The 13,605-nt window shown below is 49.9% G+C and overlaps 1 protein-coding gene across 6 annotated transcripts in view; it reads left to right on the forward strand.

Annotated features, from left to right (window-relative positions):
• The window catches only part of ADAMTS10 (ADAM metallopeptidase with thrombospondin type 1 motif 10), a 69,754-nt gene extending 58,336 nt beyond the window's left edge, over nucleotides 1–11,418 (forward strand). For 3 of the 6 annotated variants that reach the window (XM_053297980.1, XM_053297979.1, XM_053297981.1), the window contains 9 exons: nucleotides 581–661; nucleotides 1,044–1,207; nucleotides 2,382–2,508; nucleotides 2,643–2,772; nucleotides 3,431–3,635; nucleotides 4,010–4,161; nucleotides 6,157–6,184; nucleotides 7,180–7,336; nucleotides 9,406–11,418. In XM_053297980.1, the coding sequence (XP_053153955.1) occupies nucleotides 581–661; nucleotides 1,044–1,207; nucleotides 2,382–2,508; nucleotides 2,643–2,772; nucleotides 3,431–3,635; nucleotides 4,010–4,161; nucleotides 6,157–6,184; nucleotides 7,180–7,336; nucleotides 9,406–9,515 (1,154 nt within the window). In that variant the 3' untranslated portion in view covers nucleotides 9,516–11,418. Of the gene's footprint in view, nucleotides 1–580; nucleotides 662–1,043; nucleotides 1,208–2,381; nucleotides 2,509–2,642; nucleotides 2,773–3,430; nucleotides 3,636–4,009; nucleotides 4,187–6,156; nucleotides 6,185–7,179; nucleotides 7,337–9,405 lie in introns of all 6 variants that reach the window. The other 3 variants (XM_053297983.1, XR_008316579.1, XM_053297982.1) reach the window with 3 other exon arrangements.
• The last annotated feature ends 2,187 nt before the right edge of the window (nucleotides 11,419–13,605 follow it).

The raw sequence follows: 13,605 nt of genomic DNA on the forward strand, positions 1-13,605 counted from the left end.
CACCATAGGGGCCACAGAAATCACCATCAGCCAATTACAAAAAGCAACTTTACTGGGAACAGCCTTTATTCTGCGACAATATCTATAACAGCAGCAACAACACTGATAATAAAATTCAGCCATCACAGGTCCTTGGAAAGGACTTGATGTCTGGATAAAACAAACCAGTCAATAACACCTGTCTGACTGTGTAAACAATAATAATAATTCTATTTCTATACCACCCTTCCAAAAATGGCTCAGGGCAGTTTACACAGAGAAATAACAAACAAATAAGATGGCTCCCTGTCCCCAAAGGGCTTACATTCTAAAAAGAAACTTAAGACACACACCAGCAACAGTTGCTGGAGGTCCTGTGCTGGGGATGGATGGAGAGGGCCAGTTACTCTCCCCCTGCTAAATAAAGAGAATCACCATGGTAAAAGGTGCCTCTTTGCCCAGTTAGCAGGGGTAACATACCCAATGATTTAAGCTATATTTTAAAACAAGCATGTAGCTTTCCTGGTCTTTTATACACACACGCACACTTATGTGCATAAGGACTTGTTCCTAATTTCCATGCTGCCCATTTTTCTTCCAGGCTATGAGGAAGTGGTCTGGATCCCCAAAGGATCGGTGCATATTGACATCCGGGAACTCAACTTTTCTCTAAATTATCTTGGTGAGAAGCCGTGCTACTTGGGACATCTGAGAGGGGAGGGAACACCCCAAGTCTGATGCCCTTGAGGTGCCTGTCCACTGGTTGCTCACATCTCTAGCTTTCTATGCCATTCCTCCTCCCTTCCTGAAAATAGGGCCTTCTGTCTTCTCTTATTTTGCTCTGTCTTCTACACTCCCTACCATCTTGGATAGGTCTGGGCAGGGGTGGTGTTATCTTCTAGAAGGCATTGCATGTTGGTCAATCTTGGCCATGACGTGATTGAGGCCCTGGGTGGCCCCTGCTCCCAGAACAGTGATTGGCCCCATGGCCTTCGCTCCTTGAGCAGCCAGGAGAAGGTTCCCATCCCTGTTCGTAGCCAGTCTCTTTTGGCTCTTCCTTCTAGCTCTGAGAGGGGAGAATGACGAATACTTCATCAATGGGAAACTCTCCATCGACCCTCCACGGCGCTTTGATGTTGCTGGGACCACGTTCCACTACCGGCGCTCTCCGGACGAGCCGGAATCACTGGAGGCCCTCGGTCCAACCAATGTCACCCTCATCGTCATGGTCGGTAATGGTACTGAGCCAAAATGGAGTTGTGGGGACAGTTTTACCAAAGGTTACCTCAGAATTGAAAGCATATGCCCCCCCACACACACTTTTGACCATTTTCATTGTGAAATAGCCAAGTTCCTTTGATAAGGTGATCCCTGGCTGGCTGGGATGTGACCTGTGCAGAAAACATTGCCCTCATTCTAATGGGTTCCAATTGCCCTTAATGATATCAAAACATAGATACATCTGATAGGCTATACAAATGTTGTGATGTCATTGCGTCCGTGATCTCTGATTGTCTGGGATTACCCAAGGAGACATGAAATGGAAAACAAGGGGTCACTAAAGCTGCAAACACAGGGAGAGACAGTGGCTGTGAACACTTGTGAACAGCCACCCAAAAAAGTAGAATCACAAGTTGGGGGACTCACTTCTTGCAAGGTGAAAATACTACTTGGAGAAGATTTAGCTCAGGACTACCTGATAATAATCTCCATCTCCTGCCTAAGATGCCTGGGCCCAGCATATATAAAGACTTGACTTTCTGTCCGCGTCTCGTCAACAGAGTAGTACCTGCTGTTTGCTAAACGTCAGGCTTGTTTTGGCCTACAGCTCCAGGGTCAAGCCTGAACTTGGAGACAGGATTGGAGCATGCACACAAACGGGCGTAGTTAGGGGAGAGGGGCCCCGTGTTCGCCCCTCTCCCCGGTGGCCCCTTGGAGTGAGGGAGATAATGAAGAAAATGGGAAGGGTGGATCTGGGAGACCCTCAGGAGCTGCGGGCCCCGGGTTCTTTGAACCCATCCACTCAATTATAGCTTTGCCCCTGTCAACACTAGACCTGGATTTGGATGCAATCACCCCCCCGGTGACAACAAACAGAAGTGGAGTTCAGAAAAATTACTTGGGTGGTCCTAGTCAATCAGGGATCCTGGAGTTCAAAAAACATTGGAAATCCAATTCAAAGAAGGAAAAAGGCGTTCTGGAATGGCTTTGCCCCCAGAAATTTGTCATCTCTTGAACCCGGTTCTCCTTTGCTTGAAAATATCCACATGCACACCAACTCTGGTTAGCGGCTGCAGCGAATTTCACTTACCAAGCTCCTTTGAGAGGAGAGAGGGCTGTTCTTGGGGAATGGGTTTCTTGCTACTCCCTACGGATGCTGTGATGTTTTCCCTCCACTGTAGGTTCTTGTGCGGGAACAGCTGCAGAGGATTCGGTACAAGTTCAACGCACCCATCACCCGAAGCTCCGTGACCCAGTATTTATGGCACTATATCTCGTGGACGAAATGTTCGGCTCTTTGTGCTGGAGGTAGGATGCTTTAGCTGGGAGGTGAAGCGAGGTTATTCCTGCTGGTGAAGCCAGAATTCTTTGCCTGGGAGGTCTGGGGCCAGCTATCTTCGCCTGCTTGAGCCTCAGTATCTCCCCTGTCTACTCTTCCGCAGGCAGTCAAGTCCAGTCGGTTGTATGCAAGAACCAAGCAGACAGCTCTACCGTCTTCAGCCATTTCTGCAGCCCCGAAACCAAACTCCCGGAGAGGCAGAGGCTGTGTAACACTGAACCCTGCCCGCCCAAGTGAGTGGGACCCCTTCCTGGCATCCATGGGGCGGGTGGAAAGTGCAGGAGAGCACTGGGTGGGTAGACGGCAAGAGAGATGGATCGGTACTGAAGAAATAGTCGATGGGTATGGGGAAAAGGGGGAAAGAGAGGAAAGAAAACGGGAAAAAGAGTTTCCGTTTCGGAAACGTGACGGAAACGTAATGTTTCCGTCACATTATCGTGTGACCAAGAAACAGAACGTAGGGTGTGGCTATGCAAATGAAGGGGTGGAGCTACTCAGAGGCTGGCCGTCGTAGAGTTCCCTCTTGAGTTCCATGGGAGAAATTAAATGAGTTGTTGTTGTTATTATTTTACATTTATGTCCCGCTCTTCCTCCAAGGAGCCCAGAGCGATGTACTACATACTTGAGTTTCTCTTTCACAACAACCCTGTGAAGTAGGCTAGGCTGAGAGAGAAGTGACTGGCCCAGAGTCACCTAGCTAGTTTCATGGCTGAATGAGGATTTGAACTCGGGTCTCCCCAGTCCTAGTCACTACACCACGCTGGTTCCAAGTTAAGACAGGGCAAATCCTGACTCCCCCTAGATGCTGAGGTTGCCAGAGATTCCGCCCCCATGTCAACAATATCCCTCCCTGCCTCCCCTTTCCCATTTGGCTCCTGCTTCGTGCCTTAGCTGGGTGATTGGGAACTGGTCCGAGTGCAGCCGCAGTTGCAACCAGGGAGTGCGCACCCGGAGCGTGACCTGCCGGCGCAAGGTCTCCGGCACTGAGGAGAAGACCCTGGACGACTCCTTCTGCAGCCTCCCGCGTCCCCGCGTGCTGGAACCCTGTAATAACCAGACATGCCCCCCCGAATGGGCTGCCCTGGATTGGTCCGAGGTAGGCACGTTTCGGTGATGGTGCGCCTGGCCCGGCTTGGCGAGTTGTCTGGGTAGCTAATGAGAGTTAGCAATGGAGCCTCCATGATCAGACACAATTTACCTCTGAATACCAGCCGAGAGGTGCGAATACCAGGGGAGGGCTTTTTGTCAGCTGCTCTGCTCGGAGGCTTCCCAGAGGTACATCTCTGGGCAGGGCTGGGAAAGATTCCTGGTCAGATGCTGCCAGTTCGTGCAGACGATACTGAGCTAGATGGCCCAAGGGTCAGACTCAGTAGGTGGCAGCTCTCTGCGCTGGCATGTGTCAATAGAATGGCTCCCTTGAACTCAGTCAGCTCCCTCTCCTGCTGTTTTTAATGCCTTCCTGCCTTGCAGTGCACTCCAAATTGTGGGCCCGGCTTCCGCCACCGGATTGTCCTGTGCAAAAGCGGCGACCACAGCTCGACCGTGCCGACCTCCCAGTGCCCCGAGAGCTCCAAGCCCCCCACCAGCATGAGGTGCAGCCTCCGGCGCTGCCCGCCCCCACGGTGGGTGACTGGCGAATGGGGAGAGGTACAGCAACCCCGTCTCTACTTTATTCCTGCAGCTGCGGGATTTTCTTGCATGCTAGAGAGGGCGGGAGAGAATCTCCTCCTCTCCAAATGGCAGAGCCTGGGCTCATCTAGTGAATCTGGTTGGTTGCAGATTGGGGTCAGGCGGTGGCCAGAGGTGCTTTTTATCGGCTTCGGCTGATGCTGCGTCCGTTTCTTGAGAGGGACAACCTCAAAATGGTGATACACCTGCTGGTTACCTCTAGGCTGGATTACTGCAATGCACTCTGTGTGGGGCTGCCTTTGTACGTAGTCCAGAAACTGCAGTTGGTCCAGAATGCAGCAGCCAGGCTCATCTCTGGGTCATCTCGGAGAGACCATATCACTCCTATCTTAAAAGTTCTATACTGGCTGCCGATACATTTCCGGGCAAAATACAAGGTGCTGGTTATTACCTATAAAGCCCTAAACTGTTTAGACCATGGGTATTTAAAAGAATGTCTTCTTTGCCATGAGTCCCACCGCCTGTTAAGATCATCTGGAGAGGTTCGTCTGCAGTTGCCACCGGCTTGTCTGGCGGCTACTCGGGGCCGGGCCTTCTCCGTTGGAGCCCCTGGACTTTGGGATGCGCTGCCTGTTGAGATAAGAGCCTCCCCATCTCTGGCAACTTTTTAAAAGGCACTGAAGACCCTCTTATTCACCCAGGCTTTTAATTAGATTTATGGGTTTGTTTGTTTTTAAAAAAATAATGTTGGTTTTAAATGATTTTAATGTTTAAATGATTTTAATTGTTTAATTGATTTAGTTTTGATTTTAATTGTTTTTATTTTGATTTAAACTGCCCTGAGCCAATTTTGGAAGGGCGGTGTATCAATCAATCAGTCAGTCAAATAAATAAATAAATAGTCCTTCACACACAAGTCCCATTGGCTTGTGGAACTGAATGCCACAAGATGTGGTTGTTCCATTGCCTTCAAAATGGGATTAGAAAAAATCATGGAGGAAGAAAAGTCTTGATCAATAGCTATTAGTCATAATGCCTGTGTTGAACCTCCAGATTCAAGGGCAGTCTACCCCTGAATGCCATTTGTTGGGAGGGAAACAGCAGGGGGTGGATGTTGCCATCATGTCCTGCTTGTGGGCTTTCCAGAAGCATCTTGCTGTCCCCTGTTGGAAACAGAATGCAGGATTATATAGAACTTTCATCTGATCCAACAGGGCTGCCTTTAAATTCCTAACGCAAGAACTGATCTGGCTCTGTCCACTAGGGGGAGCTACCCTCAAAGCCAAAGAATCACTGAGATTAAACCTGGCCACTTGGCCAAAGTTTTTTGGGGGGAAATGATTTTGTTTTGGATTTTTTTTAACCATAACAGGGAGAAAATACATACAGACCACCAGGGAATCCTCTCCAAAGCACCTGAAAAAAAGGAAATGTTCTAGGTTTCCTAAACAATAGTCAAGTAGAGTACCAAGAATAGCGTTGTATGTAATTTTTCTCAGAATTCTGAATTTTTTTAAGTTTCAAAAATTCTTTGGCAGTGTGTTCTTTCAGTGCTATCCAGGTAGTGGGGAGTCAATGCTTAATTTTTTTTAAGTTTTTAAAACTAAATTTTTATTGGCCAGATTTTTAAAAACAGACATTTGGGGACTCAAGGCTGGATTAAAACACAGCCATCCCCCTGGAGGGAAACTGCCTACCTTCTCGGGGAAGGATCATAGCTTAGCAGATGAGCATCTGCTTTCCACACAAGAGGTCCCTGAAACTCTAGAGAGCTGCTGCCAACCAGTGAAGACAGCCCTGAGCTAGATGGACTGATAGCCTGACTCAGTAGGAAGCAGCTGTGTATGTCCCTTAATTCCAGGCCTGCATGGTGACACAGGCTGCTGTTGCTTAGTGTGAAACTCTGTACATGCCCCAAGATGTGTATCTTTTATTTAAACCAGTGTTTAATGACATGTCACCTTTGGCTTTCTGTTCCTTTTTTCAAGAAACCGATCTGGAGTCAGGATAGAGAAGGTGTGTGACCCAACGTGGGAGGGGAAGGATGCTGAAGGGTGTGGGGTCAGGGGAAATTAAGGGATCTGGGATTAAGCTGGCCCTGCAGTAGCAGCCAAGCATTGTCCCCTTTGCTAAGCAAGGCTCACCTTGGTTTGCATTTGGATGGGTGATTACATGAGAGCACCGGCTCATGTAAGATATTCCCCTTAGAGGATGGAGCCAAGTTCGGTGGCAGAGCATCTGCTTTACGTGCAGAAGGTCCCAGGGACACCTGGTGGCATCTCCAAATCGAGCTGGGAGAGACTCCTGCCTGCAACCTTGGAGAAGTCGCTGCCAGTCAGTGTAGACAATACTGAGCTAGGTAGACCCATGGTCTGACTCAGCGTGTATCAGCTCCCCAGAAGGTTCCTCAGAAGGGTGCGATACAAGTTCGAAACTGAAAGAGACCTTCCCCGCCCCGGCCTTATATTCCTGGTGTTGGGAATTCTCTCTGGTGAGAGATACGCTTCTAATATAGCAGCGTGCACAGAGGCACAACACAGTGGAGTCTGCCTAGGCATGAGTGTGTGCTGAGAGTAAAAATAACTTGGAGCCAGTTCATAGTTCCAAATCCATATAAGGAGTCTTTATTAGAGAACTCCATTCTAGATAGGAAAGTGGAGAGATAGGATCTCTAATCTAGCTAGCTAGCTGGATGCAGAGGGATGGATTCTGCATCTCTGCACACATGGTGCAGGGAGAGAGGAGCTTGCATGTTGCAAGGGAGAAGGAAGGGAAGAGAAGGGAAGAGGAAGTGGCAGGCAGGCAGGAAGGAAGTCCCTGGGAGTAGCAATCTACACATCAAAGGGATAGTGTCAGAGTAGCAGAGAAGGGATGACCAATGTCTTGACCCTCTAGCCCTCTGACTCACTAGTCCGTCCTCCTACGTCATTGAGACAAGAGACAGCGCAGAGTCCTTCACTTCCAACACCTGGATGGCCCAGCCCAACCTGTCTTCCTTGTTACTCCCACAGTGCTCGGGGCAGTGCAGCTTTGGCCAACAGAAGCGTTCGGTGCAATGCGTCACCCACACAGGGCTGCCTTCTGGCGAGTGCGTGGAGACTCTGAAACCTGCCGCCACGCAGCAGTGCGAGAACACGTGTGACTCCAGACCCACAGAGAACCCTGAAGGTACCTGGCCACGGGGCTATTGTCCAGTTGCACTGCAGACTCGGGGTTTGCATCTGGAGATTTCCCCCATTCCCTCGGGACAGCAGAACATCTCAGGGGTCGTGGGGGGGGGGAGCTGTTGGGACTTGGGGCCGTGGCAGGTCCGGAACCCAGGACTTGAGGGACTGGAAGCATTCTACGAGCCAGTTAAGCAGCGATGTGGGGCAGGAAATTTCCTCCTTGCCCCCAGGTTCATGGCTCAGTTTGCCCTCAAGCCAGGCGGCTGGAGCTAGCTGCCTGCCATTTGTTACGTTTCCTGTCGGATCATGGCGTCCATTTTTCCCCCCTTCGCCACTTTGCTTTTCATTGCAGCCAGAGCAGAGATGACTGTGGCCATGCTCTCTCCATCTAGGAGAGGTGGCGACTGCAGCTCATGCCACATAAGAACAGCCCTGCTGGATCAGGCCCAAGGAGGCCCATCTAGTCCAGCATCCTGTTTCACACAGTGGCCCACCAGATGCTGCTGGAAGCCCACAGGCAGGAGTTGAAAGGGGCCTGCCCTCCCTCCTGCTGTTGCTCCCCTGCAACTGGGACTCAGAGGCATCCTGCCTTGGAGGCTGGAGGTGGCCTATAGCCCTCCGACTAGTAGCCCTTGATAGACCTCTCTCTCCTCCATGAAGTGGTCCAAATCCCTCTTCAAGCCATCCAGGTGGTTGTCTGTCACCACATCTCGTGGCAGAGAATTCCACAAGTGGATGATGCATTGTGTGAAAAAGTACTTCTGTTTGCTGGTCCTAGATTTCCTGGCAATCAATTTCATGGGATGACCCCTGGTTCCAGTGTAGTGTGAGAGGGGGAAGAACTCCTCTCTCTCCACTTTCTCCACACCATGCATGATTTCATAGACCTCAATCATGTCTCCCCGCAGTTGTCTTTTTCCTAAACTAAATAGCACCCCGGTGTTGTAGCCTCTAGTGACAGTCTGAGGTTGCCCACCGAGGAGCTGATCCTTTAGGGGAGGTGCAACCCCATCCTGAACAAAATCTAGCTCTAATGCACTTACGTGGGCTGGTCTGTCGGCGCTTCTCCCTGTATCGGACGCGGAGAGGGGACCTCCTTCCTCCTAGAGCACCCTTACCCGTGGTTACCCAACTGCCCCCTCTCTGCCACCCTCGGCTTCCTGCCACCTCCGCCCTGCCGCTGTTGCCGTGAGGAAGACTCACAACAACAGGGCGAGTGAAAGAGAGGAACAGACATACACAGCAGCGATGGTGACAGTGGCGGCAACCCCCTAGCACTCATGCGCACCACCGACCCATCCACCAACGCCGGGGAAGGGAGCTGACAGGGGAAGTGACAGAGAGATGGGCGGGAGGCATGAGCGCGATTTTCGCGCCTGCAAGGAGCCGACAGAATCAAGAGCCCACAGAATAAAAAGGGGGCAACCCCATCAAAGGGGCGGAGGAACCCAGGTTAGAGGGAGGGAAGGAGGAGTACCAAGGATCAGGCAAGCGGGAAGCCGAAATGGTAAGGCACAAGGCAGAAGAAGGCTCATGCAAGGGCCACAGCAGAGCACCTCAAGGCCAGATGTGAAGGCGCCAAAAAAAAGAAAAAAAAGGGGTTGCCTACTTCATAGGAAGCTAGGAAGCTGCCTTACGCCGCGTCAGACCCTTGGTCCATCAGGCTGAGTATTGCCTGCAAAGCCTGGCAGTGACTTCTCCGAGGTCGCAGGCAGGAGTCTCTCTCAGCCCTGTCTGGTGCTCCTCCCAGAGCGGACCCAGCCCCTGAGGGGAATCTCTTCCAGGGCTCACACATGTGGTCTCCCATTCAAATGCAAGCCAGGGCGGACCCTGCTTAGCAAAGGGGGCAGGTCTTGCTTGCTGCCACAAGACCAGCTCTCCTCCACTAGCTTACCAATTGGAGGCTCTGCAGCCATCCTTCTTTGCACCAGCACCGAGTAGGGCACGGAGCTGTTGCCAGTTCCAGCCAAGGTCCGCAGCTTCTCTTACTACTACTTCTTCTTCTTCTTCTTCTTCTTCTTCTAATTCTAATTCTAATTCTAATTCTTCTTCCTCTTCCTCTTCTTCCAGAATGCAAAGATGTGAACAAGGTCGCCTACTGCCCCTTGGTGCTGAAGTTCAAATTCTGCAGCCGGCCCTACTTCCGACAGATGTGCTGTAAAACCTGCCAGGGGCGTTAAACCAGGGCGGGCGTCCTCTCGGCACCGCGAGAAGACTGGAAGGCTCCCGCGAGGGGCAGCCGCCCCATTCCCCCCCACCGCTGCCCCTTGCCACCTTCTCCCCTGGCATCACCGATGACTTCAAAACAAGCACCGCGAGCCGTGCCTCTGGTCCTTAGGATGCAGCATGAAACCACTGCAGAAGTGTGCACCCCGTCAGGGGTTGGGCAGTGGGGCACAGCAAAAATGGGTGGTGTGCCGTGGGCAGAGGTGGGGAGAGCCGGTCCCGGTGCAGCTGAGTGCATTACTTGAAACTCTGACATTTTTATTTATTTTAGTAGCACAGCCGGGGACCGTGACCACCAGCCCTGCTACGGCCCGACTCTCACCCCCAGCCCCCACTGGGCTGAAAGGAGTCCATGCAAGTCACCGGCAACCCAAAGTCACCCTTTTCAGATCCTCTCCTCATGGGAACGCCAGTTCTGTCCCCCAGATCTTCCTGCACTCATTGAGATCCTCCTTTGGGGGTGTCATGGACCTTATGGGGAAAGGGGATTTGGTTTTAAGAGTGGGAGGTGGGACGGAAAGAAATTTTCCTAGCTGCAACATAATGGTGGAGGAGGGAGGAGGGGAAGTGGCAATTCCTGTTCTTTCTGGAGGTTTTAAACCAAGAAAACACGTGTGGTATGCGCACGTTTGAAGCTTTCCGGCATAGGTAAGGAGACTCGTGGATCTTCGGAAGTTTTGAAGCTCTGAAATCAAAAGTACAACTTCCTCCACATCTGATGCACGCCAAATAGGAGTGCCGGTGCTCTGGAGAGCCAATGTGTTTATGGAGCATGAATGCCAGCAGGCAAAGTTTTTTCCTCATTTGCATCCCAGAAGTTCGGCCATGTCTTGAAATTAGATTTCCGGGGTGCACATTTCGATATTTCCCCCCCCCCCCGTGGGTCCTCCCCTGCCTGTTAAGCCTCTCTGTTTCTGGATATCAATAATAATTTGGTGCTATTTTTGTCATTGTTATAACTCTAGCTTTGTTTTATTTCTGATGAAAAAGGTGGAGTTTTTCCTGTCTTGGAAGATTCCCCATTTATTTGGATGATGGATGATGTAAAGATATATCTACCAGGGATGATTTTTGTGGAGTGATATCACAAAGACGTACATGTGGCGGAAACCTTGAATTATTGTCTTTGCTGCTTTTTCAGGGATGTTCCTTCCCAAGGGGATTCTGGCTTGGTTCCTGTTTGCTGGGTCTTACCTGGAAAATGTCCCTCAAAGATCAGCTGTTAGGGTTCAAATCCCTTTCCCCCTCTCTTCAAAATGCCCCCTGACCACTCACATGTCTATGAATGTTGCTAGTTCCTTTGGAACAATTTTCACTTCCCTCGGAATTTCACCTGAGGAAGAAACACGAAATCTGGTTTGAATTTCACTTTAGGTGCTACCCAGCGACAATCTAGAAATGTAGCCGATTGTCTCCCGGCCATGCATCTATTAAGCATCGAAAATTCTTTGGCTTCTCTTGTGTTTCTTTGGATGTTCTGCCTGAGAAGGAAACCTTCAAAGCCACTTTAAATTTCCCTTTAGGCGGAATTTCGGTCTTGGTTCTCCTCTTGATACAGCTGTCGGGCAAGGAGACAAGTTTCTAGATAATCTCTCAATGGATTTTCTTGATCAGCTAGCAAAAGATAGTTTAGATTTTTCTTTTCCTGCTCAGACAGAACGCCCTGTGCCGCATGCTTACAGACAGCCAACGGGGACCGTTTTCACCATTTCATATATAAATATATACAGATATATTGTAATAATGTTATTATAGAAATTTGTTTAAAATCCTTTGTCCATGATATGAGAGAGAGAGTGAGAGTGAGAGAGAGAGATTACAGCATGACTTTACAATAAAGAAATCCTTACCCTCCCAGTTTTGCGTGTCTGGGTGCATATCTGTTGTCTGGCTCCCTTAGGAGGACCTGGGGTTTAATCAATGTGCAAAAGGAAGATATCTTGGAAGTGCAGCAGGTTATAGGAGGCTGCCTTCTACCAAGTCAGACCCTTGGTCAGAAGAACAGCCCTGCTGGATCAGGCCCAAGGAGGCCCATCTAGTCCAGCATCCTGTTTCACACAGTGGCCCACCAGATGCCTCTGAGAAGCCCACAGGCAGGAGCTGAGGTCCATCTCGCTCAGTATTGTCTACACAGACTGGCAGCGGCTTCTCTAAGATTGCAGGCAGGAGTCTGTCTCTCTCTCAGCCCTATCTGGAGATGCTGCCAGGGAGGGAACCTTCTGCATGCAAGCTGGCTGGTGCTCTTCCCCTGAGCAATGGCCCCATCCCCTAAGAGGACTGTCTCACAGTGCTCACACATGTAGTCTTATTTATTTATTTATTTATCTTGAAATTTTTATGCCACCTTTCATTAAAACCATCTCAAGGTGGTTTACAAAACATTTAAAACACTGTAAGACTATAAAACAGTTACACAATAAAATTGGAATATAAAAATGCAAATCTAATTTAAATTTTTTTAAAAACCAACACACATACACAATAGGACCATAAAATACAGAGCCGCAGCCGCCAAGATTTCACTTGCTTTCTAAAAACTGTGATGGATCCTGAGGAGCGGATGGCCACCAGGAGATCATTCCAAAGTCTGGGGGCAAGCACTGAGAAGGCCCTGTCCCGCATGGATGACAGCCCAGTCTCTCACCGTCAGCATGCGGAGCAGAGCATTCTGGAGCATTCCGCTCAAATGCCAACTAGGGCAGACCCTGCTTAGCAAAGGGGACAATTCATGTTTGCTACCTTAAGTGGCGCAGCGGGGAAATGCTTGGCCAACAAGCAGAAGGTTGCCGGTTCGACTCCCCGCTGGTACTATATCGGGCACCAGCGGAAAATGCTGAAAGGCATCCTCTCTTACTGCACGGAAGGAGGCAATGGTCAACCCCTCCTGTATTCTACCAAAGACAACCCCAGGGCTCTGTGGGCACCAGGAGTCGGAACTGAATTGACGGCACACTTTACCACCAGACCAGCTCTCCTGCCAGGGAGAGAGAGATGCCTGACAGGTGGCCATTTATCCTCTGTTTGAAAACCTCTAGAGAAACAGAATCTTTCAAGAGAATAGCCCCATCCAGACTATAATCTCGTCCCATGCATGGCTACCGTGCCGAAAGCACATAGGAAGTCGTTCCCTTAAACATGCTGAGCTGCTTCATAGGGAGGCATTCCTAAATTTGCTTCAGATGCCACTATTTTAGAAAGGACAGTCCCAACTCAACTCGGACATCCTCCTCTGAAGCATGCGTAAAATCAATATAAAAGCAACATTGAATTAGCTGATCCGCTCAAATCAATAGGTAAAAGGACCTCATGTAGCTGTACCTCAACCAGTTGGAGTGGCTGATGAAACCAAAATTCCCATCGAGTCTAGACTCCAAACCTAGCAACAACTTAATGTAGACAAATGGTCTCACCTAAGATTTACTTGACCCTCACTCTGCTCCTGGGCTCCCTGACCCCAGTTCCCAGGAGCTCTTGATTCGCACCTCTGCAATGATTTAAACTAGGGATGTGCAATTCGATTTGTGTGCAAATCGATAAATCGGGGCAATAAGCTGATTCAAATCAAATCACCTCTCATATGAAGAGGCTGATTTGAGAGCAAATCAAATCACCCACGATTCATCGCGAATCGATTCGCATCACCATTTTGTCACCGTGTTTTTCAACTGCTGATTTGTCTTCTGGCTTCCAATTGGCTTGCGATCTCTCTGTTTCTTGGTTGGCTTTTTGTCATTCAAATAAAGTGTTGGCATGGACAACCGTGCCCCCATGGGCTGCGAGGAGAGAGCAGGGAGGTCAAAGGAGGGAGATTCAAAATGTATAAAAGGGGCTGCTTGGGGGCAGAGAGAGCCATTGCTTCTTGTGCCTCAGGAGAGGATCATCAGCGACACCCAACCAAACTAGCAATTGCTCCTGCTCCTTCCCCCCAGAAGTTGGACCACAAACCATCTAGTTCCCTAAGCAACCGTGCATGGTGTCATCACAGCAGCTCAGCCAATCAGTGTCGGCGACGTCACTGCCACAAGGCATATCATACCTCTTTCT

The sequence above is a fragment of the Hemicordylus capensis genome, chromosome 2 (assembly GCF_027244095.1).
Source record: "Hemicordylus capensis ecotype Gifberg chromosome 2, rHemCap1.1.pri, whole genome shotgun sequence".
Lineage (NCBI taxonomy): Eukaryota > Metazoa > Chordata > Lepidosauria > Squamata > Cordylidae > Hemicordylus > Hemicordylus capensis.